General features: G+C 38.4%; 1 protein-coding gene across 1 annotated transcript in view; it reads right to left on the bottom strand.

The window, feature by feature from the left end:
- Positions 1-415: 415 nt before the first annotated feature.
- The window catches only part of LOC149247004 (aldehyde dehydrogenase 22A1-like), a 77,950-nt gene continuing 50,672 nt past the window's right edge, over positions 416-27,693 (bottom strand). Inside the window, exons 5-6 of the mRNA XM_089443090.1 lie at positions 17,864-17,986; positions 416-647 (exon numbers count right to left, since the gene is read on the bottom strand). Of these exons, the coding sequence (XP_089299216.1) occupies positions 416-647; positions 17,864-17,986 (355 nt within the window). The remainder of the gene's footprint in view (positions 648-17,863; positions 17,987-27,693) is intronic.

The raw sequence follows: 27,693 nt of genomic DNA, 5'->3' as shown, positions 1-27,693 counted from the left end.
GCATAAAAAGTGTTTTTACCGCAAGGAATCTGCTAGGCAACAAATTGCTAGGTCGCTAAGGCTAGAAAATTAACGCATTGCCCCCAACAGCAGATCGTCAATGCAAATATATCAAAACCCTTATCCTCCCATTCACATTCCATGTGATCAGCAATAAATAGCAATATCTGAAATCCAATATTATGCCAGCATTGTGCCTAACAACAAATAAAAGCATTACATAGAATTCTGTAAAGTGACACAAAGGAAAATACTTCTTCAACCTTCTATAGTAAACTATCTGATCTATCATGTAGTTCCATACCTGCTAACAGAAATTAATGCATACATAAAGCTCATTTTCTTTTGAACTACAATTCTTATTTTGCAGACTATCATAGTAAGAACATATTGAAATAAAATGCCACAGAGCCATTTATATATAGGTAATACAAAGAGACGTCACTGGACCACTTAATTCATTATAAAACGTAGAAACTGCAATTGCCACTACCTTGATTACGATACCATTCCCAGAAAAAACAGCTGCTAACATCGGATTAAAAATATTATGGAAAGGATAATTCCAAGGAACAATGGCACCGATAACCCCCAAGGGATGAAACTCTACTCTTGCAGATTTGTGGAGCATTGACCTGCCAGAAGACCTGCTAGCCAAAAATAGAATGGAATTAAAAACCAATAGTTATAAAACAAAATAAAATAGAAAAAAAACTGCCTGAGATAGTTAGCACACCATATAACAAATTAAGAAACATGGAACTTTAGTCTATCATGGACTTGGATCTCTACCTATTTGCAATGGATTATCTTCCTTTAATACTGCCCTACATCCACAGGAAACAATAAAAACTCCAGCGAAATGCCAACTATCTATCTGAACCTTAAGATTTCCAATTAATACAAGACTTTGATCTCAAGTTGATATCTTTCAACTTGAGATCATAATTAGACATATAATCATTTTCACAGGAAGCTAACCAAGCAATATGATATCAGTTATGACCCACATAGAACTAATCGTCTACATACCCTGTTCGCCATTCACATGATACCTTAGCAGTTAATGAAGATTACACTCGTTCATGCTCTCCTAAGATTAGCCATTTTGAAATGTCAGACTCATCTAAATCAGAACTTATTTTATATGGGACATTAATACATCAAATTTGAGACTAAATGAGATTTAGGCATCTGCACTGAATCTATGGATCATACTAGTCCCTCTTCCTGCATGGATGTTGCAGGCTAGAATGCATACTGCAAGGATAAGTTGCAGTTTAAGTTATGACAATCTTGCAATACAGATTTCAGAATGCATAACAAAATGATAAATTGTGGGGTGCCAAGGTGCCGCAAGATTATGATACAGACCCTGAGGATGGTGCAGGGCTAAGATGCAGACACAGTGAAGATGAAACAATTGCTATGGACTGGGAAGAAAGGGAAATTGTATAGTATAATGAATATGACAATATATAATAATAAGGTTAATTTAATTAACAAAGACGCAACCTAGCAATCACAAGACTCATTGTGATTGTACCAATCATATATCAGTTATTCAATCATTATCAATTATATATATTTATTATCATATATAGTTTTCACTTATTTGTCCTTACGTTGAATACTCCATAAATGATCTATTATTATTACTATTATTATTGTGTCATGAAAAATACCACTATTTCGCATCCTTTCATAACCTTTCATTTGACTTTTAACCATTTTTCGCTTGTCTGTAACCTTGTATTAAGACCATTTTAATATTTTGTGAGATTAGGCACCATATTTTCCAATCTATTTATTTTAGTATTTTAAATTAGTCTATGATTAAATATTAGAAAAATAGCATGCTTTCCCTTATCCTTGAAACTTGCAGGTATATTTGGAGATTCCAACAATATTGGTGAGCTTGCAGGTATATTTGGAGATTCCAACAATGCACACTTTTATCGCCTAGCTCCAAATTCGAATCCCCACTTCAAGCATTGAAGATTTGCCATGGATATCAGATCATTAATGATTATGAAACATCTTGGATATGGAAAGAATCTTGGAGCCTTGGATCAGATTTCTTATCAAATATCTTGGTAATTTTTGGAGATATTGTTGACTTGCTAATTATTGGCGAGTGCTTATAATCACATGAGAAAATGTGGACCTAGAAGAGATTTGTGGATCTGAATTTATCATTGGATATTTTAGTTTTTGTATTAAATAAGAGTGTCTTCTCCATTTCAAAGGAAATGATTCTTGGAGCATATGTTTAACTTATGATAGAGTGCATAAAACTTCTTGATATTTCTTTTCAAATGGATTGTTATTTTCTAGTTTTATAAATAGTATATTTTGATTTGAGTTTATAGTGTTATTGTTTAAATTTGCGACCATGAACTCTTAAGAGAAGAAGCTCACTCCATGAGAACATGGTGGTCTTTCTGTTGCATATGTGGTGCATTTATTTTTCTGCAATGTTATTTAATTTTTATTCTAACTTACCAACAACGGAATGATGATTTATGGAAAGATGGAAACATTAAGATATGCAAGGAGATAACTTGGTGACAGCAAGGTCTTAGTAACATGATTGGTACCCAAGTACGTGATCAACACCAAGAGTGGTTTAGTTAGTTTTTTATTTCATCCAAGAGAGTTTCTTTTTATGCAAGTGTGTTTAGTACTTTCATTTTCCTAAACTTGTTCTATTTATGATTGTTCAAAGTAGATAAATATTACAAATGATCTAATTATGCACATATTGTGTTTGCATTTCACAAGTTTACAAATCCCGAATTTGTTGAAATTTCGGGCAGCGTTGGGATAATTTTCCCAAGAGAAATCTAATTACCCCAAAAGAAGCCCATCTTGCCCCAAGGAAGAATTCAATTTGGTTAAAAGGAAAAAAATTTAAATTATTATTTTGTTATTACTATTTGTTGGCACTCCTCTCATTATTAATTGACGTGACAAATTTGTTTGGGCAAGCAATCATTAAGACATATGGTGAAATATATTTAAATATTATTAAGTGCAAATTAATAAGCCCTTCCTCAAGTCAGCCTCATAAATTACAAATCAGCTTGCCCCAGAGGTCGTGTCTCTTCATATATGGAAACCACTATAAATTGGAAACTTACCTCCATCATTTGGCATGCAACTCAGACTTCTTATGTGGTGGATTTTGGGCACCTATGGCATCTCTCTGCGGCCTATTCTCCTTCACTTATCTGGCCTTCTTCTGAGGATTATCTGTGGCCTATTCTTCTTCCCTTATGTGGCTTCCTTCTGAGGTTCAAGTGTGGCCTATTCTCTGTGATAAAAGCGGCCTTCTCTCTATGATAAGGGCAGCCTATTCTCTGTGATAAAGGCAGCCTACTCTCCGTGATAAGGGCAGCCTATTCTCTGTGATAAAGGCGGCCTATTCTCTGTGATAAGTGCAGCCTATCTTTGTGATCAATGCAGCCTTCTTTGCTATGTTTTTCAGGCCGAACTCGGCAGTGTTCAGGGCTGTGTTTGGAGTCAAGTCTGGGCAGTTATTCTGAGCATGGTTTGATGGCTAATTATCTATGACAGGGCTGCTATATGTCTGAGTTATTTCAGGTAGGGTCGAGCCCTGATTTGGTAGTTGGTCGAAGGTTTTCTGACCAAGGCTTGAGCAGTAAATCAAGACTGATATGCTTGAAGGGCAGCGCAGGGATAGATAGCTTATTAGAGGAGGTATAGCACTGGATTTGAAGGCTTGATTGGTCAAGAAAGAAACCATCCTGTAGCTCCCACAGGGTGCCCTAACCAGGGCCGAAATTTCTGAGATAAAGTTTGTACAGAGACAATTTCTATGATCAGAAGTTGACATTTTCTAAGGTATGTAATTGTATGAATTGTAAGGTATTCTGAGTACTAGATGGACAGGTTGTGTTCAATAGTGTTGGGCTATTAGAGAGAGACCTAGTTCAGTGTACAGTTAAGCAGAGATATTATTATGTGTGGGCAGCTATCTTCGGTGAAACAATTGTGCTTATGACAGTGAAATATAGCAGTGACGCATGTGCTTATGACGGTGAAGCAAAACAGTGACTCTTGTGATTATATGATACTGATATCTTCAGTCTTATGCATGGCATTTCAATAGTGTTCTTATATATATATATATATATATATATATCTTCAGTGGTGTATGGCAGAGTGGTCTCTTGACCTTGATGTATGTCAGTGATCCCTTGACAGTGATATTTGGCCATGATATAACATAGATGTATGTCGATTCTTATGACAGTAATATTTGGCAGTGGCATGACATTGTGTATGTCAGTCAAACAGTGATTCTTATGATGATGATGACAGTGATATGATTGTGACAGAGATATATGAGGATCCTGTATGATCCAGGGTTGGCCCTAGGAGGCCCAACGTGATTGACAGTGGAAGACTTATATCTCATTATAATTGTACTTTGTATCTCAGCTGATCATTTGATGAATAGAAGAAGAAGAAATTATTTTTGGGTTTTCCCAATTGTGGGGTTTTGCCCTGGTCTCTGACCTAAATCTTGGAATCTCTATTGTGTATGTTTTTCTTCTATTGGTCCTTACTATTCCACTGCATATTAATGTTCTTTGTACCTAATTGCTAATGATGATATGATGTTATGGGGTGAATGTAAAGTGAAAATGTTGAAAAAAAATTAAAAATGCAATTATCTACTGCAGATAACTATGTAGCCCTAAAATTAACAGGATTGACAGTTAAATGTAACACAATTGATCAATATAAATTGCCTGACAATTTTATTATAATTATTACAAATAGAATCATAGATAGAATTTGAAGCAATTGCCAGAATTTGTAACAATATGTTATTGACTGATATTTTATAAATCCTTGTGCTCTCAAAGCAAAATGTAACAGAATTGAGTAATAACATTGTACCATCCGTAAACAAAACCATCTACACAACAAATGTCTTGTATGCAAGTTGGAATCCTAAAATGGCTCTAAACAAACAAATTGCAAGAAATTTTAAAAATTATGAGATATCGCACTTTGACAATACTACTTGGAGCCATGATTCGAACAATTGTTGCAACCATCCTAAGCATCCAAAAATGTTTGTGGAGTAATACAGGTACTTCTAACATATATGCCACTCAAATTACTCTTAGCAAGATTAATTAGAGCAAAATCAACCTTCTGTGGACCCCCCTACCTAATCCCATTAAGAGGATCCCCTCTTTCTTCCCTGTTGTCCTATTTGCTTGGGGCAACAAATAGCAGGAAGAGACCCATACCACTCCTAATGTGGATCTGAATTTATTATTGGTTATCTTAGTTTTTTTCTCAAACACAAACCCCCAAAAAAAAAAAAAAATCTTCAACTTTTTTGGGCATGGATTGGTGGGGGGCTTCGATGGAAAGAGTGGGCTAGGTCTGTGCTCTTGTCTCCTCTGCCCAATTCAATGGTTAACCTTGTATCCTAGTCCCATGGGATCTACTTTACTGGCTATTAGCTATGGCGTTGGCACTACATGGGAAATCCTAATTTTGGTTGCGTGGTCCCGCTTCCCGATACCATATATATCACTCCCTTCCGCTCGTTTTGACCCCATTCATCATTTTTCCCATCTGGGTCCATGTGTGTCCACTGGGTCCACACAGCGTTCGCCTCCCCCTCCCCTTGTCCACACTTTGGGTCAGGCCTGGAATGATGCCCCGAAGGTTGATGCAGCTAAAAAGAAAAGAAAAAGCATAATTTGGCCACTCACAATAGGAAACGTACCACAAAATGCAAAATATGGTCGAGATATACACATTTAGCACGTGGACAAAAGCCAATCATAATCTCTACCCCTTATCTATGGCCATCACCCTAGTTCCTATAGGCCCTAAATGAGCCCCCTCCACATTAAGGAACCCATGATTGTCCCAACCCCTAGTGGGCAATGAAATGCCCCACCTAAAAGGGGGTATCCACTGCTATATAATACACATCATGCTCTCATCCCCTAGAGCCCCAAGCAATTATGAAAAAAAATCAATCAAAGGCAAAAGGCATATGAAGAAGGGTGGAAAAATAAAGGTCGAGGTAACTCATGGACCATGATTTGCTCTCTCCTACACTCATATACTCAGGTGTGGGCTTCCCTTATTATAGTTACCCTTGTACCATAACGGGTGGTCTAGATGATTCCCTTGATCCCCACACTGTTCCATTACCTTATCATTTGCCACCTACCACTCGAGGGAGGTACCATGGATATTTCACCCCCTTTAAAAGAAGAAACCACCTAAATAGGATCCTTGGTTGACCCGTTTATTGAGCTTGGACCATGAAGTGCCCCATTGATTTCATGACTTGTAAGCTTTTTTACATGATTATTCTAATGATTTGTTGTACCGGAGGGCAAGGGGACGCATTGGATCTTATGCAAGATTGAAGGTGGGTCTCTATTTGGGGCTTGGTCTCCCTATACGAGGTCCAAGCCCTCAAGAGGCCCACATGAGCACTTGTGGGGTGAGCGTTGATAGCCATGGGCCTCCACCATAGCAGAGATTACTTCATGGATCCCCAACATCGATCATTGATTGCTCGTGTTCCACCTTTTGGATGAGGATGATGCACCTGGTTCACTATGCCCAATCGGCTCCATATTTGCACCGTATACTTCGCAGATGTTTCAAGGTTCAGAGGATGTCTCCCGCTGCATAGGGAGAACTTATGTCATCATCCTAGCCCTTACAGATGGTCTACATGCACTTTCAATCCACTTGGAGACCCATAAGGATGTCCTTGTGCCCCCACACCCAGTTGGGAGCACCATAGGTTCTTGCTTGAAAAACAAGGGGCCAACCCCTTGTCGACTATGTTTGGAGCCTATTTTCTCATCATGGCACGCTTTGGACTTCATTTGGCCTTCTCAATGGCCCAATGATTCATTATGTTGATAATTCCGCCCCCTTGAGAGGCTTATCTTTATGTTATTGAGCTATTTGTTGGGCTTGTCACCAAAAGTATTGTTATTATGTACATTATTTCATATTAGGGGCATTATTAATCCAAATTAGGCCATTCGAATCCCTTAGGGGATTGTATAAATAAAAGAGAGGCATTCTCTCTCATTCATCATCACTTGGATTGGATTAGTATCTCTTATGAGATTTTCACAATTTTTACTAGGATGAATTTTGGAGCTTTTCTTGATGCACTATGATGTTTGGATTTCGCTATTGTCTTTGGAGCTTCTCTAATGCAAAGTTGATAAATGGATATACTCTCTCTCTCATGTAAGTTGAAATTTTGATGTTATTCTTGTTATCTTACTGGTTAACTGCATGTATGTTGTTATCTTTATTCTTGTATGGGATAAATGTAATGTGAAATTCTTTTGGGAACTTGATTAAGTGATTAAATGCATGCATTGACCTTTGAGGGATTGGGCAAATGTTCCTAGAGGCACCTCTTAGGTTAAAAACCTCGAAACTTTGTCTCCTTCGCAAATTTGAAGTATAAATCTCTATTGTTCTAGTTGTTGTCCTTGGAGAGCCTAGCAAAGATCAATTAGGGCTCCTTAGCTCAAAAAATTTCATGATCTATATGTATCTTGACTCCATTAAACCCAAGCAATAAGGTACTGATCCTCGTATCCCTTTGGTGGTCAAAATAACATTTATTTTCTTCATTTCTTCCAATTCTAGGCCTAATACCAGAAGGCCTCCTAGGGCATCACACAAAATCAATTGTAGCCATCCAAAACCCTTGAAAATTGGTCCACTACTGCATTGTAGTTTGCTTAAGAGGTCCTCCAAATTTCAAGCAATTCTGACGGTGGAATCTCGAGATATAGCAAGCCCTAGCCACAAGACCATTTCTTGCCCTAGTTTGATTTTGGGCTAGTGATCTCATTAGGATCATTGCATCTAAATCTCAAAAGAAAATGTCCTTTGATTCTCTTCTCTTCCCTAATTAGGTCAAGTCCCTCCTTGGTTGATCAATTCCACTTCTTTTACCTAATTCTTGGTCCCACAACTCTACAACTTCAACTCCACAAAGATCACATAAAGACCAAGTCTCCATAAGGATTTCTAGGCCTAGGAATCATCTTTACAAGATACATTCCCAAACCCTAGCCTCGAGAATCCTCTTAGCCCTTCCTAGAGAGCCTATCACCTTGCTTTCCAAACAAGAAAGCCGCACAAATGAGTCTCTTTTGAACAGGCCTTGGGAATCACCCTTATCATCCCATTGACACATCCATTATTGTGATTCTTTTTATACTGGATCTCCTCCCATCGGTGAAAGTCCATAAACAGCAAGGAGCCTTAGTTGAGGTAACAGTGGGAAATTGCTCCATTTTTGCCCCTGACCTAGTAGTTTCCCTATAAGATCCCCTCATAGGACCCCATTATTGTGATTCCTTTTTGAGTGGTAACAAGACCTGCGGCTCTGTGGTGGAAAGTTGTCGTAGAAAGGGGCAAAATTCAGCCTCTAAGGTAGCCTAAAATAGTAGAGACAATCCTCAAATCCGAACCTTCAAGAAGGGCTGAAATACTTCAAATTACTTTGCCTCATAAATTGTAATAGATGTCTGATAAAAAGGGGTCGAGTAGGCCACAGAAGAATCCGAACTAATCATAGAAATTCCAGAGAGAAAATCCTTAACCAAAGAAACAAAAGCAAGCCCAAACCTTCTCTAGAAATTTGACCTTCTGCTACAGATATGCTTGACTACTCAAGGCCATAGATTTTAGAGACAACAATCACAGAACATAGAGTTTAAAATTGCACGCCTTTGTGGAGGAATTGAGCCTCTATTTTAAGTGATGTAGGAGGGGCTTCTAATGGAGTCAACATGTTCAAAAGGAGGGAAGCCAACTTGGATATTTAAATTTGAATTTTGAAAAATGAAATTTTGGATCCTCTTTTGCAACCAAGTTTGACCTCAAAAAAATATTTAATTAAGTCCTTCAATAATAATTCTTCTTGGCCTCATGATTTGAACAAATATTTAGCCAATTGTTGAGCTGCCACATTATCTCATTTTGGGGACTTTGACCATACGTTTGAGGCATAAACTTTGATCAAGCATATCTCCTCAACCGTGAGGAGCTATGTGGCATGCCATCTACCATTGGAATCGACACGACGAGAAGAGTCAATTGAAGATGATCTTGACCCCAAGAACACTGATTTTCCTTGTCATTTTGACATTGAAGACAGGGCTTCTCGTTATTGTTTGGGTTGACATCAATGCAACCAAGTTTCATTATCTAGATGTGTGGAAGTCATCCAAGACCTTCAATCTTCGCAAATTCACTTTAATTAAAGGATTAATTAAAATGAAGTGTTTTTTATAAAACTAAGTTTAATGAAATCGCAAAAATTTTGCAATAGCAAATTAGATGAATCTTAATCGTTGATATCAAGTCAGGTGAGAACTAATCTCAACCATCAATTACTTTGGAGATTAGGGTTATGGATTCAGTGAACAACTCAAGACTATAAAAACAAGGCTAGGTGGAGAAAGACACACAGTGAACACAAGAGACGTTGAGGTTTTGAGTCACAAAGGACAGTGATTCAAGGGGATCTCAGCAAAAGTGAAAGAGGACTTTCATCTAGATATCAAGTCCGAGGGAGGAAATCTACAAGAGAGAAATTCTGCAGCAAAGGAGTCATTTCCAGCACAGGCCGTGCAGTAGGCTTCCAGAGACAGCAGCAAGCAACCGCAAGAGAGAGGCTGTAGAAAGGTTTGCAAGGACGTGGTGCTGCGAAGTGGCACATGCGACGGGCAGGTGTACAGCAGTGTACGACTGTTGCTTGTGTGATGAGCAGGCCATACAAGCCACACGGGTTAAGCAAACAGAAAATCACCAGGTATTTCAGAGGCTAAATTCAAAGGGCCATACAGCCATGCAGGTGTCCAAAAAAAATATGTTTTTGCTGTTATTGTATTTTTCAGCAGTGGGCAATTTATTTCACATGCTGGGAAGCCCTTGTATGCTGAGAATTTAATTTAATGAACATCAGATTTTGAAGAGTAGAAATTCTGTGTGCATGTGGAAATTGGTGTCTATTTGCTTCAGTTGAAAAAAAATTATTTACCAGTTAAAATCCTCGCAGCGCATTGTATTCACTAGACTGTTGTTTATGTTAATTTACTGGGAAATAACTTGCCAGGTGTTGGGGTTAACGAAATTTAACAATATTTATCGTTATATTATATAAAATTTTATAAGTTAGGACCCACGAGATGTTAAACAGTCAGTGATACGGTGTTCTACTAAGGCACCGGTTGGTTCAAACCCCCGTGGGTACAAAAAATCCAACCATACTATGGGTTGGTGTGGCCCCGAACGGGTGCAACCCCTTGGTGATTTTGCTGGCTTAGATGCCCCCAGGTTGTGGTTTCTTAGCCAAAAGCTAGTCCCACAAGTCACAGACAAACTAGTAAACAAAAAAAACCATATGATGAGTTTGTTATATTCATTGTTACAAAAGTCATCCACAGATTTTTCTAGTCTTTGTCTAGGTTTCCTACATTTTATCAGCCATTTGTTCACTCTTCTCTCAACTTTCTGCATCCAACATTGGCCTCATCGAAAAGAACCCTATGGCACTGACCCCAACCTCTACTTCAACCAAATGATCCCAGATTCCTGACCTCAATATGGTCCAATAACTTCATATATATGAAGGTATGTAAAATAGCAAGGAAAATTTTCACTCATATTTCTTAACTATCAGTTCTCAATCTTGTATGTGGATATACAATACTCTTACCAAATTGAATACAAACCCTCTGGGAATTTATCAATCCATAGCTTAGCTTTGTTTTCCCTGAACTTGTTAATCAAGTAATAGCTCAACATGGTCATGATTCACATTCAACAGTTCATCCAAATGTTCAACTTTCCTTACAACCAAGTGCAACCTCATCTGTTAAGCCATTTAGCAAGACCCACTCAGATGCATTCTAAACACCTGCCATGAGCTCCTGTACAGAACTGTACACTAGTGACATTGGAGGGAGAGCCGAGGGGAGCGTGTAAGGAGCTACAATCAACCAAGAGACAGCGCGCAGTTACAGAGCCATGGCCCTAGGAGGGGGCCGCGAAATGGACCCTCCCTTTCCACCTGAGCTAGCTGCATTCTGGGATCTGGTTGCGGCATGCAATAAACGGCCAGCATCTGAAAACCAGCAGAAGTTTGTTAAAAAAATGGAATCCATCCCCACAGTTGCTCTGCCGACTGAAGAACCCTGCAAAGTGGCATTAAACCTAGCAGAACGAGGGCTTATTGGACAGTTCACAGGCTTATGGCCCTTGCCTAAAGCTGTAGACGCTTGGGTGCAAAGGAACTGGCGACCACTGGTCAAGGAAGGAATAAAAAGCCATTTCGTTGGCAAAGGATTCTTTGTATTCGTATTTGAAGCAACAGAAGACAGGAATCTCATATTCAGAAACGGCCTGTACTTCATGGGGCCCCAGGGTCTGTATCTGAATCAATGGACACCAGACTTCAATCCGACTTAAGATGTGCCCTCAATTGTTCCGATCTGGGTGCGATTGCCCCATCTACCTCTGCACTGCTGGAACCCTAAATCCTTAGAAACCATAGGCAACAAACTTGGTAAATACATCAATCGAGCAGAAAGAAGAGATCAATACTCCTGTGCGAGAATTTGTGTAGAAGTAGACCTGGAGGAAGGTCTCCCTGAAGCTATTAAACTCACGGTGGCTGACTGGACACACATACAAGTGCTAGACTATGAACAACTCCCATTTAAATGCCAGCACTGCCATGGCTATGGGCACTTTGCCAAGCACTGTAAAAAGAAAACAGAGGATGGAGCTGAGAAGGAGAAAGGAGATCAATGGACTCAGGTACAAAAATCAGGAACAACTAAGCAGAACAACAGGAACAAAGGGAAAGCCTTGTCCAATGGGAGGGGTGCCCAGAACATCAAACCAGAACCCTCCGGACATTCAGAGAGGAGGAAGAATACTTGAGACTCAAGTCTCACAATCTCTAGCTTGCGTCTAGAGACAAAAACACAGCCTTCTTCCACAAGCAAATCTGAACCCGTCTATCTAGAAACCACATTGCTGAAATCACCTCGCCAGACGAGGCTGTACTCAAAGGCACAACTCAGATAAAAGAGGCGGCAACCTCTCATTTTCAGTTGTTGTTCAAAGAAGAAGGTGCGGTGGATGGTGAGGAAGCTCATGACTTCCTCAAGCACGTCCCAAGGTTGGTAAACGAGGAGGACAACGCAACACTCCTTAAGCCATTCACTGAAGACGAAATTAGCAATGTAATATGGAAGATGGAACCAGACAAAGCCCTAGGACCAGACGGATTCTCCATTCACTTCTATAGAATCTGTTGGGACACTATCAAGGCTGATTTGTACCGAATGATCAAAGGCTTCCTCCGAAAAGCCAAAGTGGGAGGAAGCACAAATTCCACCTTCCTAGCTCTAATTCCCAAAGAAGCCAACCTGGAGGCGTTCGACAGATTCAGGCCAATCTCGCTTTGTAATGCGTCCTACAAAATTCTCACCAAGTTACTTGCAAATAGAATAAAGCCTTTGCTGGAAAAACTCATCTCAACCAACCAAGGAGGGTTTGTCAAAGGCAGGCATATCCTAGATAATGTGATTCTGGTGTAGGAAATCATCCACTCCAGCAATCAACGCAAAGAGCAAGGTATGCTCATCAAACTGGACATGGCGAATGCCTTCAATCGAGTAAGGCACTCTTTCCTCCTCCAAGTTCTTTCTGCATTTGGATTCAATTCTGAATTTGTTAAATTAATTAAAGCATGCATTGGAGAACCTTGGATAGCCCCCCTAGTAAATGGCAGACTGGCAGAATACTTCAAAGCTTCGAGGGGAATCAGGCAAGGCTGCCCTCTGTCCCCCTTCCTGTATATTCTGATGGCAGACTCTCTCAGCAAAAAGCTCACAGCTGAGAAGCTCAAGGGGACTCTTCCTGGCATCAGGGCCATAACTGGAACAACCCCAATCAATCATGCCTTGTTTGCCGATGACTCCATCCTTATGGGAGTAGCCTCCATAAAAATAGCAAGAGCCTTCAATGGAGTAATTCGAAGCTTCTGCAGAGTCTTCGGAGCAATGTTCAACAAGAGGAAAAGTGCAGTGTACGGTTGGGCGGTAGACCAGGAAACTATACTTAGGATTGCCCAAGCCCCAGGGTTCACCGGCTATGTCTCCTGGGAAAAATTCAAGTACCTTGGCCTGCCTTTAACCTTGGGTACCAGCAAGGCCCCTCATTGGATGGAAATTATCAGCAAAATTAAGGCTAAAATGACTTCTTGGGGCGGACAGTGGCTCACCACAGCAGGGAAGCTCACTCTAGTCAAGTCAGTTCTCTCATCCCTTCCTATATACTAGGCCTCGTTCCTTTTAGCTCCAAAAATGATCACCGAACAGCTAGCAAAGCTGATTCAAAACTTTCTATGGCAAGGAGGAAAGGGGAACCAAAAAAAAATCATATAGTAAACTGAGACATAGTGAAAAGGCCAATATCTAAAGGTGGACTACAGGTAAGAGATCTTGGGTTGGCCAATTTGGCAATGGGAGGCAAGATCCTCTGGAAAATCTTCTCAAATCAAAGACACCCTGTTAGTCAAGTCCTAATTAAAAAATATCTGCACAGACTCTCAATAAGGAATATGGAAGAAGGAGCCTCCCACAAAGGAACCACGTTGTGGAAGCTATGCAGCTATGGCTGGAAGTTTTTCAAAGAACAGCTCTACAGAATACGAGGAAATGGGAAAAGAATTAGACTGTGGGATGACAAGATCATGGGCCTCTGACCCCTAAATCTTGCACCAAAAATCGCAGACCTGCGCAACTGGCTCATTCAAAAAGGTATCCATAATCTTGCTGACATCTACACTTGGGATACAGCAGGAAACTGGAGTAATTGGGCCCTCCAACACCCCCCTGACTGGATGCTCCCTCAACTCCATCAATTACTTACTAAACTCAATGGGTTCACTCCTGTGCATCTCAAGTTGAAGGACAAGTGGGGTTGGGGGAAGACAGGAGCTTACTCAGCAAGGTTGGGTTTTGCATCTCTACAAGAACAACATCATCAAATCCACACTACAAAACTTTGGCAGCATGTTTGGGACCCATTTGGACTCCCAAAAATTAACTTCTTCTACTAGACTCTCATGCATAAAAGGACTCTCACTGGAGATAATTTAGAGAAAAGAGGAATCATTGGACCCCACAGATGCCCTCTCTACTGCAAGGCTCAGGAAACGATCGAACACTTATTCATAGACTGCCCCTTCTCTCAAGAAGTCTGGTTTCAAGCAATGATGGGGCTCAACGCCCAAATCCCTGAGCAGACATCAGTTGTTAGTCTCTTTGCAACATGGAAAGAACGCTATCCACACACTCTGAAAAGAAAATCTACATGGTCTAAAATCTGGAATGCAATCCCAAAATATATCTGCTGGGGAATCTGGTTGGCTAGGAATGAAGCCATCTTTAACAACAGACTTCAATCCACCAACTCAGTGTCAGTCAAGGCCAAAGCTCTGCTGCTGGAAACTTTTGAAAACAGACCTTATAAGCATGACAACTCCCTACTACCTGAAGAACTCAGCTGGCTAGGTGAATCCCTGAGACGGGCCAACATCAAAAAGAACATCTCCCTGCCTAGCCATAATCCAGAGTGGCGGCTTTAGAATTTTGAGGAGGACTTTAAAAAGTGGTGGAAAAATCAGGGCAAAGTCACGATATTCTTCAATGGAGCCTCCAAAGGAAACCCGGGGACATCAAGGGCAGGAGGAATAATTTACTCCATAGATGGGCACAAAAAGGACAGGTTTAGTTGGGGTCTAGGACAAAGCACTAATAACCAGGCCGAGATTCTCAGACTGCTCAAAGCGTGTCAACTGGCTCAGAGGAACAGAGTGGAAAATCTTCAAATCTTCGGTGACTCCGAAATCCTGATAAAAGTCCTTAATACTGGTGACCAACTCAATAGCTCTGCTCTAAACAAGACCCTTGAAAGAATAAGAAAGATTACTCAAAATTTCACTTCCTGCTCATTCTACCATGTCCTAAGAACTCTTAACAAGGAAGATGACATAATGGCTAATAAAGGGTGTCTTCTAGCTCAAGGAATGCTAGCAAAGAACGAAGAAGAAGTTGAAATGCACCCAATTCCTTAACAGAACAGGTGAGCAGTACAAGGACAGGTTAGATAAGGCAATGGGCCTTAGTCCCAATGCTTTTGTCCAATTCCGCTTTGAGGGCAAAATAACTATGCAAATTCAAGGCTCTGGCGCATGTAATCAGATCGTGTGATGGTTTATCCCCAAATGGAATAGATAGGTAAATGGTTTATTGCATGGACCATCGAAGGTATGGTGATTAAACAGGGCACAGAATAGAAGTCAAACAGAGAACAGGTGCTTTTATGACACGGGGAGTGGTAAGCGGTCTTATCGCACCGCTTATGGAGGCTGGGCAATATTCCTCATTTGGACGGGATGAGCCTAAGGGACTGACGCGTGGCTAGGCGAAATTGCCCTTTTCGCGTGCTTCAAAGGTGTTAAGGGTCGGACAGTGAGGGACGCGAAAAGCATTGGATCTGCGCAGACGAAGATCTGACGGTTATTGCCCTTGGAACATAGTGGGGTGTTAATGAAGCGGGGAGCGGTTTACGGTTTTCATCGCACCGCTTATGGCTGATGGACGGTTTTCTCTTAATCTGACGCGACGTACCTGAGGGCTCGACGCGTGGCGGGACAAAACCGCCCATATCGCGTGCTTCTGAGGTGTTAAGGGCCGGACAGTAAAGGACGCGAAAAGTGTCGGATCTTGGCGGGTGAAGATCTGACGGTCATCACGCAAGTATCATGGTGGGGAGTTAATGACGCAGGGAGCGGTAAGCGGATTTCATCACACCGCTTTTGGCTGCTGGGCAGTTTTTTATGAATCGACGCGATGTACTTGAGGGCTCGGCATGTGGCAGGACAAAACCGCCTACATCACGCGCTCCAGAGGAGTTAAGAGCCAGACAATGAAGGACGCGATAAGCGTCGGATCTAGGTAGGGGAAGATCTACGGTTATTGCGTGTTGAACAAGGAGGGAAGTTAACCCTAACGTGGGGTCGGGAACGGAAGAATAGCCCGGCTTATTGGAGGTGGGGCCAGGTTATTTAACAATATAGTTTTAATTGGGCGGGCAAGTATAGGCTTGGGATTAATATTTATCCGGGAATTATTGTAAGGTAGGCAATATTCAAATTACCAAAGGAAAGCGGAAATGTAAGAAAGGATACTCAGAATCCAAGAGAAAATCAAGGAACACTCAGCCATACCAAAAGAATCAAAAGCGACAGCTAAGCTCTGATACAAAAGCCAGAATATGAGGACTCTAAAAGCTAGAATCTCTCAAATGACTGTAATCGAGGTTGATTGGCCATGCCCAACCTCTCCTTATAAATAAAACTCAACCGTTTCTGTTAAAAAAAAACTGTACACTAGCTTATTTAAGAATAATGTGATTCCACTTAGCCTAGTTCTTATGGCATTGCCAACTTTATGCGCTCATATCATTTCTTGATTTGATCTTTGATGATCAACTTGCCTGTCATCTGTTATCTATAACATTACCCTCCCAAGTTCAGTTTAGTCAACAACAGAACCAAAAGTTGTCTACGATTATTAATTTGCTCATGTTATAAAACAGTAACAGGGAAAGAGGTCATATTCTTGAGATACAAGTGAAATCCACTGAGGATGAGAAGTAAATATAAGTGACTTATAAAAACAGACCATGAATTATTAATAAAGCATCTATTAACATCTTCTGTCTGACCGCTACATAAAATCATTTAAGCAGCTTGCTGGACTAGTTCCACACTTTGAGTTCAATAGGTCAGTCTGTGGTCTAACCATGTTACACATCAACCTGCCATCCCAGGGGAGATAAAGAGATCTTGTTAAAGATATGGCACGCATGCTGAGAAAGGCAAGACCATGTAGTTCTAGTGCATGTATAGGATGATAACATTGAATCTTGGAGAAAGAGAAGTAGGTCTTTATTAAATTATTGTTACAATATATAAAAAAACAGTGGGCATATAAAAAGTTAGATCTATGCCACAAGTTTTGTTTACTAGTGTACTCAGAGAGTTAAAAACAATAAAGTCGCAGAAATTCACTACATGCAACAACCAGGGTAAGTGAAAGTAAAAATGGATCGTCAAAATAACATGAGTTTCAGTCAGCATTCCCAGAGTTATCTTTGTGTCTTAGATTATTGCCCTGTATTTTGTGGAATCATTGATTTATCCCAACTAAGAATTTAAATCCCCAGGAACAGTAAGCATGAAGGCAGAGCTTGTAGTTTAACAAAGGCTGAAGAAAAACATGATATAAGGCAAAAGCGAAAACATACGAAAGAACTATGAAAAAAGGCACTTATGGAGGTCAACAGAGAATGCATGACTAAATGTTATTAAATGTGTTCAAACCTTCAGAATAGACCTAGGATCAATATCTTTCAATAACTATTACATAAATGAACTTTCGAAGTCAATTACAATGATCGGAATGCAGCTGATTCTCCTAACATAACATAGTTCTGTGTAATGTTTGGTTTAAATTTGAAAAGAAATGGTGGAATACAAAAATTTCTTATACAAATATCTAGCTATTTTCACAAGGAAGATCAATTGTAATATTTTGATAATATATTTCCATTCTAATTTATCCATATAAATAAATAAATAAATCTCAAAAAAATTTCTAAACCTTCTTGTTTTTAAACAAAGTAAAATGCCAAAGCATAAAATAAAAAGATAAAATACCTGCGTTCTGGTTTAAGCCAGCGCTCACCCTCTTCTAGCAGCCAGGTAATCTTCTCGCATGTTGTCATTATCTCTCCCATGGAAGCATCCACAATTGTCTTACCTGTATCTCTTGCTGATATCCTGATAAATAAGACAGGAAACAAAAGGAAAGCATGAAACAGAAGGGCAAAAGAAAGAAAAACAATCAAACAAAAGAGGAAAACTTTGTGTCATGTTAGCAAGGCACAAAATTAGAAAACCTACTCAGCTTAAAAATAAAAATAAAAATATCGTTAGGTATGGAGGACTTTAACTGATGCAAACTAAATTTCAAACACAGATTTCATTATGCCAGCCATTACACAGAGATCTCTTTTTCCAATCAAATGAAAACCCAGTGATAGAATAACTGAATTGAATGTTACAATGAGGAGGCCCGTTATAAATACTAGGCGAGGTGCCCTTTCATATGAAGAGACGTGTCTCTTTGATAAGACACACCCTTACATCTTTTCATTAATTATTATTTACTTTTATGTTTGTTACATTGCCACCCTCTTACGGGATGCTTTATCCTCAAAGCATAATGAAAATGATTCTCTCTAGTTGCACATGTCACTTTGGCATGTATAATTCATCGGTATTACTATCTTGGAATCAGGGTTTATCCATTTCCATTTCGGATATTTATTTATATAAAATATGTTTTATTTATTTCTTTATTTTAATATTATTTTATTTTATTTATTATACAGTAATATATATACATTTAATTAATTAATTATATTTTTATTTTTTACTTTTATTTTTTAAAGTGACTTTATAAAAATTTATTATAATGTAACTTTATAATTGAATAAAGTTACTTTATAATGGCTTTATAAGGTGACTATTTGTTAAAGTTGTTTTAATTATTTTGTTATGCCCAATAGTCACTGTATATGTACAGTCACGACTAGCAGGGACGTCTTTGACTGAGATGAGATTTCCAGTTAAACAATGTTAATCGTGAGTTCCTCTCACTCAAATAACATGAGTATGTGCGAAACCAGAAAACGCATTCTTTAGCTACAAGGCTAGATTGATCCTCGAATTGCGACATTGTAACGAGAGCGTTCATATTATAACAGTACTGTGATTCAATAGAAGGGTGGTGACTTTCCATCACCAATCGATTAGTGGTTGCCAAAATCTTCACAGCAACATTCCAGTTCTTGGGGTCAGTTAACCATGCTCTAAAAGTATTCATTACTGGGATGTACAGTGCGTCATCTTTCACCGCAGAGAACAGCTACCACATGTTCTTCCTCTGGAGGATTGTTGTTGTTAGGAGTGGCTCTATCAGGGTAAAGTGGATGGAAATCATGCACCTAATCTCGCTTACAGATGTAGGAAGCAGACACCAGTCGCCTAGCTGCCAACCAATGTATGAAAAACAAAACAATAACTTTGGTTGTTTCAGGTCCTATTTCTCTGCGAGAGTGACAGTTGACTGGGAATTGCAATCACGATTTGTTGCAGCAATCCAATCCATGTAAACTCATCCCACTTCCACATTATATATTGTACCTTCCTTGTTACTTTTGGTCCATTTACCACACAACCATCAAGCATTTTTTAAAATTGCTGATGCCGGACACGTTGCCCTGGAAAGTAAGGATAATGGAGTTTGTTTGGAATAAGGCAGTCAGGGTTGACCTTCATATATTTGCATTTTGATCCATCATCAATTATAATTGTCACATTATCAACCACTTCATCGATTCTTCCCACCCAAGGTCCATGAATGACATAATCATCGGGAAAAATGCCTTTATTCGATGAAGATCACTACTGGAAACGTTTCTTATAGTAACTGATGTGGGAGTTAACAAATCTATTATATGATCCCCATTAACCACTCTATGGATCTGAAGTTGTTGCCACAATATCACCATGGAAGAATGCCCTATCAATCACCTCAAGCTCGTTGATTTTCTCAATACTCTCAGAAAGATTCATCCAAAAAATCCATGCACAGTCTACTAGAATAGGTTCGTCTTCATCCTCATCTTCATTGTCACTATTGGTGCTATCTGAATATGAGTCATCTGCAATTTTAATTACCATCCCAATTAAACCTTTGTGTTTTGTACATTGGACTATGTCTTCTTTGTGCATGCCTACATCAGGGTTGGAACTATGTTCTCCTTCTTGTTCTGGGATAGAACTGTGTTCTCTCTCATGCTGGAAATCTCGTGAAGGGCAAACTTGTATTATTGGGTTGCCATTGATGGCCTTGTTGTCACCCGAATTGTACACAGGATTGCGACAACGCTCAGCGCAGGGGCTGTCACTCTGATCCCTACCCTCTCTGTTTCAGTTGTCTCCTAATCGCAAACTAAGGGTGTAGTCCCGATGGATGAAGAGATGAACTACTTGTTGGAAACCAACAAGTGAAGGAGACACAACTGAATGGCCTAGCAACTTGGTTAAAATTGATGGGCAAGTATATTCATTAAGCACCACTTGATTAGATTTATTGAGATTGTTAGTTAGAGACCAGTGCCTTAAAAATTGATTACTTGCACAACTTAAATTAGAATTCCAAGTCACCAGATGAACAGTTGCTATAGTATGTAAATTCTATCCTATATGAAGTGCAGGACATAGATTTATGTGAGATGCAAGTTGTTGGTTACTTTTACTTATATTGCCTAATCTAGATTTATTTTGGAACTAGTCTCGAACGCAAGTTGTAGAGAGAAGTCCAAGGGAAGGAGGCTAAGGCCTCATTAACGATACCTCCCGTGGAGTTCTAACCACCTGAGTGCCCTTGTTCTTACAAGGGATTGCCCACAAAGGAACTGCAAGGTCACTGTGTGTTACAAATATAAATTACCTAAAATAAAATGAATATAGATAATGTAAATAATAAATAATCAAATATTGGTTATGTTAAATAGTCATTAAGTTAAGTGAAAAGGCATGTCTAAAAGACATGCCTAATCACGAAAGAACACATGCTTAGGTATATATATGCGGGTCCTCATTGTAACAATCATCACTTGTACAATTATATATATAATAAATTATTATTACAAATACATCTTCTGTATTTTTATATTCAAGCCAACAAGCCTACAGTTTTGTTGTTTCAGTGGTATCAAAGCCACGGCGCACAATATAATCATGCGAGTCTTTGAACATAGTTTGCCGCACAATATGCCACGTCCTGAATGCGTTGAGCAGTTTAGTAAAATTCAAGAAGCATTTCAGCGATTAGAAAAATCATGTGCAGAAGTTACAACATGTCTAAAGATAAGTTATGCAAAGGAAGACGACAGTGATGGTGAAGAAATGAAACAAGGTGAACCAGGAGAACAAGATTTTGATTAGAATGATGAGGTGGATGAGGGCTATCTTGAGAAACAAGAAGATGAACAATATCATAACAATGAGGAAGATGTTGAAGAAGACATTGATGATGATGAAGAGAAAAATATGGAAGAAGAAAAAAAATCATATGAAGGTGCTGAGAGATATTTTGGGGAGTCTCAAGGCTCGAATTGTAAGCTCAAAGAATACAACGCATCTAAAAGAAGTACTGGAGGAAGTGTCACCTCCGACCATCCTTGAAGCTTCATGTGAGAGTCGGAATTGTATAATGAATATTGTTCTCCATAATAGTTCTTGTCACATTGTGATTCCAACGAAAATTCTAAATGAAAAGATGCCCAGAGATTATTCATCATCCGCTAATATTTTCAACAACCTGAAAGCTCGAGAGTTGAACAAGAAAACTAAGGTTATGCTTACATTTCCGGAATATCATCTACAAGCATTCAAGAACCCTCCGCAGACCTCCTCTGTAAGCAACATTGTGATAGCCGCTGACATAATATTTGTTCTCCATAGGAAATATGATCTTATTCCATATCTACGATATGCAGATGGAGAAATCTCACCTCTTACTGACGATAAAGGGAGCCCTGTAATAATGCGTTCTCCAGATATAGTGGACTTTGTCTGCTACAATAATTATAATGATTCATTGTTAATTGTTGGTGGGTTTCCTCTTAAAATTTTCAAGAGTATTCCAATTGCATTGATTATAGCAGGACAAACAACAACATATAGAAGGTATTTTCCATCAGATAAAATACATCATTGCGATTTTGATATTCCAAATTGCAGGGGAATGATTTATAAAAATAGGGAAAAACTATTCACAATTTTCGAATTGAAAGAGTACAAAAAGTTGTATACCATTCCAGATGAAAGTGGCACTCCTTGGGGGAATTTACATTTTAGGTTTTTATCTCCTTGTAATAGGGAGATGGGGATGTATAACCATAATAGTTCTTCAGGTGAAATCTCATTGAAAATTTATTCCAAGTTCGATGGAAGACTCCACAAGCAAATTTCCCTTCATTTGCACCCTCAATATTACATTGCGTTCATTGCACCATGTGGTTGTGATACGGTACTTGTACAACAACGGGAAATGAAAATGCAAATAATCAATATAGCTTCTAAAAGCCCTGAAGTTATAAAAACAACAGATAATTCACAGTTCGGAAATCAGAAAAGTTGTCGTGAATTCCCTCCCGACTTTTCAGAGACTCGGTCAACAGCGACAATGTCTGACAACGACATTGCCTCAGCCGCAACAGTCAACAGCGTTGCCGTATTCGTCCCCGCTGCCATCCAACAGGTTGATGTGGTTTGAACTTGGTTTCCTCGTGTCCTCTGTCCGACAGGCTGACGTCCCTCTACTGGTTCAAACTTTGCGGTTCTTGGTATCCTCCCTTCAACAGGCTGACGTCCCCACCATGACAGGTGATACTTACGTGCCTTCCGGTCTGGTCATTTTAAAACAGTCAACTGTTTCAGTAGTCAACCATTCCGTCGTCGACATTGTATACGGCCCTCCAAATCCCTCGCATTGTTTTCGAACCATGACATGACCCTATGGTGACGTTGGTTTATAAAATGGGTAAGATGGTTTGATTAATAATTATAAAGTTAAATAATTATAAATTATAACTATAGAATTTATAATTATTAATTATATAATTTATAACCATAAATCATAATTTAAATATATTATATAGTTAATATATTTAAAATAATAATAAAAATACATAAAAATTAGAGTTGGTAAAAAAAAAATAGAGTTATTAAGAAAATATTATAAAAAAAATCAATAACCCTGGATTCAAGATAGTGTTACCAAGCGAATTATAGAGGCAAAGGTGCCAATGGCGTCGAGTTACATATGCCGAGATGACAAATGCAAACTGAAGGAAACTATCGACAATAAGCTTTGAGGACAAAGATTTTGAAGGAAGGGGCAATGTTACAAATATAAATTACCTAAAATAAAATGAATATAAATAATGTAAATAATAAATAATCAAATATTGATTATGTTAAACGGTCTAAGTTAAGCTTTGAGGACAAAGATTTTGAAGGAAGGGGCAATATTACAAATATAAATTACCTAAAATAAAATGAATATAAATAATGTAAATAATAAATAATCAAATATTGATTATGTTAAACGGTCTAAGTTAAGTGAAAAGGCATGTCTAAAAGACATGCCCAGTCACAAAAGAACACCTGCTTAGGTATATATATGCGGGTCCTCATTGTAACAATCATCACTTGTACAATTATATATATAGTAAATTATTATTACAAATACCTCATGTATTTTTATATTCAAGCCAACAAGCCTACAGTTTTGTTGTTCCACCGTGTTAATTGCGGATGAGAATCTATACTTCACAAATTGTTTGAAGAAGGTGACCCTATCTTCTTACAACCAAGCTTATGCTTGGAGGTAAAATTTTTTAATGCACTTCTAGTCCTAGAATGAAGATGCAAGATATGAGTGAATGCTTCAGTGAGATTATCAAGTACTTCAACAAGACAAATTATTTGAGATTCCAAACACTTACAGTGATATTCAATATGAGAACAATTAGGTGAAGCACTTAAAGAGCAATTGAATGAAACACAATTAGCAATTTCACTTATCCAAGATACTTGTTAGATTCCTCCTGCAAGATAAACTTTAGAGCACAATAATGAGAGCAATCAATTAGAGACAATATCCTCTCATTACCTACACGTTATAAACCAATCAGATAAAAGAGAAAGATGCAACTTCTCTTAAGCACAATAAAGAGTAAGCATAAGGAAATAAGAGATTGCTAACAGTGATCTTTTAATAAAACTAATGCAAATATGCGTTGATGCAAGAGTTAGTATGCAAGACCAATAGTTTATCCTCAAAACCACAGGAGAGACAAATGCACCAATGCCTTTATCACTCATACAAATCAGATCAGCCACTTGCCACTATGAAAACAGTCCCAAAATTATTTAAAACAATGATGAATAAGCCCTTAAATCAGCACTTGATATTGCTTAGTTTGTTAGACCTCTTAGGATTATTTTTAGGACTTTTTTAAGCTGTTTATGAAATGATTATGCCACTGCCATCAGAAGATCAGATTGTTGTAGCTTATTATCCAATAGATGACAGTTAATTAGATGCCAATATCAACTCTTGAATGCAGATATAGAAAAGCCAATGCACAAATATTACTTTTAATGCCAAGAAGAACAAGTTAGGCTAGGAAAATACCACTGAAACTTCTAAATCATATCTCCGAAATTTATATCAGACCTCTGAATATTTATATCATCCAATTGTTAACAGTGAAATCAGCAAGATTTATTCACATAAATGCATGAAAATAGAGCCAAAACTCTTATAAAATTCTTGAGATTAATGTGTGATGGTTTCATGGTGTTTTTAGGCTTGTTTCTCCTTGAAATTAAGGTCTGCAATTAAAATGTTCAGATCTGAATTTTATGACAGTTCAGATTAGGCCTAGCGGCCTTGGTCCAATGGTTGATTTAGCTAGTCAAGGCACCAATGAGGCTAGGTTTGGCCTTGAATGTACTTTGTGAGATTCCCAATACCTGCAACCAAAAATGTAAGTCTGAAATATGATGGACCAGCCACCAAAACCCCATGGTCAAGCTAGAAAAAACCTTCCAAGGCGGTGGCTAAGGTAAAATGCCCCTCTAATGCTAGTGGTCAGGCTTGAAAATGCCTCTAGGGCTAGGGCTTTTAGGCCTTGGATGATGCTTCAATGAAACTTCAGCCTTGTATAACCCTTCTTTGATGGATGTAAGCCTGCAAAACAAGTGTTAGCCCTCAAAATAATAAATTTTCAAGCCCTAAATCAAACCAGAAATTTAGAAAGCCAAACTAGTGATGAAAACAAGTCAAAATACTTGTCCAAATTTATTTTAAGGCTGCAAAACAAGGTTAGAAGCAAGATAGATCAGATCTAACTAATGAAATAGGCTTCCAACCCTTGCGGCCTGCCTGGAAGGGCTAGAAAAGCTAGCGGACTAGCTTGGAAAGCCTCCAAACCCTTATGGCAACCCTTCTTGATGAATTTGAGCCACAAAAACTTGGATTCTAACCCTTAGATCAACCTGCAAAACGTCAGATCAGAAATATGCTTGAGAAAACCCCAATTCTGCAGCAAATTAGCCCTCTAGGGCTAGTGGCTCCTCCTCCAAGCCTAGCGTTCAAATTTGAAGATGTGGGTTTTGTAGATCGGGGACCAATAAGGGCCTATATGCTTTGAAGCCCCACGAAATCCTTGCCCAAATGAAAACTCTGCCCAAAAAGGGAGAAAAAACCCCCAAAACCCTTGTATCCTGGTAGAAGAAATTAGATCTTCAAATAAATTTGCTTCTCCTCCAGATCGATGGGGTTTTCACCTACAAAGAGACTTCAAACACAATATCCTAACACATAGAAACTAGATATAGACAACCCATGTTAGATATATATAAACATTGTCACTAGTTTGGCTTTCTAAATTATAAGCTCTAATAGCATATAAATCTTTTTAGCCCAAATTAAACAAAACAAAACAAAAACAAAAAAAACAAAAATAATTGAAAATAATTTACGGAAATAATTTTATTTAACATACAAGTCAGAGCCCTGTGATAGAAATTGTTAGATAAGCTCGGAGTCTAAACAAGATGCGGTCACCTCAAAGTCCATGAACTTGGGTTTTACCCCAAGGGTTGAATCCATGAAGATATCTACACAAAAGATAGATTATTACTTCCAAAGGGATTCGATTCACACAAAAAACTAGAGATCTAGAGATACCTGCTAGATCCGCTAGGTTCAATGTGTTTACTCTAACCCAATACCTAAAGCAAGATACCTGTGCTAATAAATAATCCAACCACTGGCTATGTAACAATAACACTCAATAATAAATCATTAGAGCAAAAAATTATTCATCACATACCATGAATCATCAGAGAGACACCTTGAATTGAAACCCCAAAGACTTTTATTAAAAAAAAATCCAACAGAGCTTAGCTCAGTACATCGAATGATTATCTGATGAGTACATGATGATCAATGAGGAGCTCAATAGCTTCCTTATATAGATAATGAGAGGATCAAACCCCAAGTGGAAAATAACGGCTAGTTGCTTGATCCATGGCTTGATCCTCGTCAAAATAATTTGATTCGTTGATCTTCTTGAAAAAATTAGATCTCCTTAGTTGATGGAGAAAAATTCGTTGATCCCAGTCAGAATTTGAATTTCTTTCCTTGATCTGGAGGAAAAATTCGCATTCCATGATAAAGCCATTTGTCTTGGTCCAAAAAATAATATTTTAAACATTTAACCTCAAAAAAACCCCTTTGACTTAACCACCATGGTCTAGAGGGTCAATTTTTCTTGATAATTTCAATTTTCCCTTGATGGATGACCCCAGAAAATTAATTTCTTTTGGACCCACGAATTTTTGAGGTATTTTTGATAATTTTCCACTTGGAGGGAATTTAATTTCTCTCAAATTAATTTTTGACACAATTTAATTAATTTTCTGGCTAATTATTTTCTTTTAAGTTTTGCCAGAAAAATTAATTAAAAGACTGTAGAGGGGAATAAATATTTTCATCCCTCTAAGTGGGCCTAAAAAATAATTTAGCCATGGTGTTTAATTATGAGTAACCATGCACTAAATTATTCCTAGACACACTTTTACATCAAAGCATTATATTAAACATTTATAGAAGGGGAATTTACAAATTATACAACCCCTTAGACTTAACCCAATTCTGCAACACAAGACACATGATCTAGTATGATAAAATACGCCTCGAAAACACTAGGACTCAACTAAGACCTTGTCAATGAATTTCACCCTAGCTTTGGGGTATATCTGGGAGAAAACCTCTGTCAATTATCCATGTTTACAAACACAGATAAATCACAACAATAATAATAAAAATTCTTTTCTTTATTCTTTTGACAAGTATATTACATAATGACTCAAGTACATTAGTGAAGACCGAACATAGTTACTTTTTCCAACAGACACATGCGTGGTCAACAGGCCCATTAATGGAAAATTGGCATTATTAGGCAATTTTTGATGACCCATTATGGAATTGGGATTTTTTAGTTGTTGAATATTCTGTTGTCCATTACCCATTAACGGTTGGCTAGGATTATTGGGTTGTTGTTGATGATTCATTAAGTTCGGGCAAAGATTATCCAATTGTTGAAATCGTTGTCGATGATGACCTACTAAGGATTGATTGGAAATATTGGGTTGTTGATGACCCATTAACGACTGACTGTGCGAAGCACCTTGCAATGTTTGATGATGTAATTGTTGAAGCATTTGTGACTAATTATTGTTATTCACCCCCTGTTGTTCACCCAAACTAACCATGTATCCTTCTTTATTACTTTCTAGTGTCTCCATTGAACTTTCAATATAATTGATATATTCAT

The sequence above is a fragment of the Pinus tabuliformis genome, chromosome 7 (genome assembly GCF_031772625.1).
Source record: "Pinus tabuliformis cultivar Carrire ecotype Pingquan chromosome 7, CPIR1, whole genome shotgun sequence".
In the NCBI taxonomy this organism is placed as follows: Eukaryota; Viridiplantae; Streptophyta; class Pinopsida; order Pinales; family Pinaceae; genus Pinus; species Pinus tabuliformis.
The sequence above is the reverse complement of the archived record's forward strand: the minus strand, read 5'-3'. Positions and strand labels throughout refer to the sequence as shown.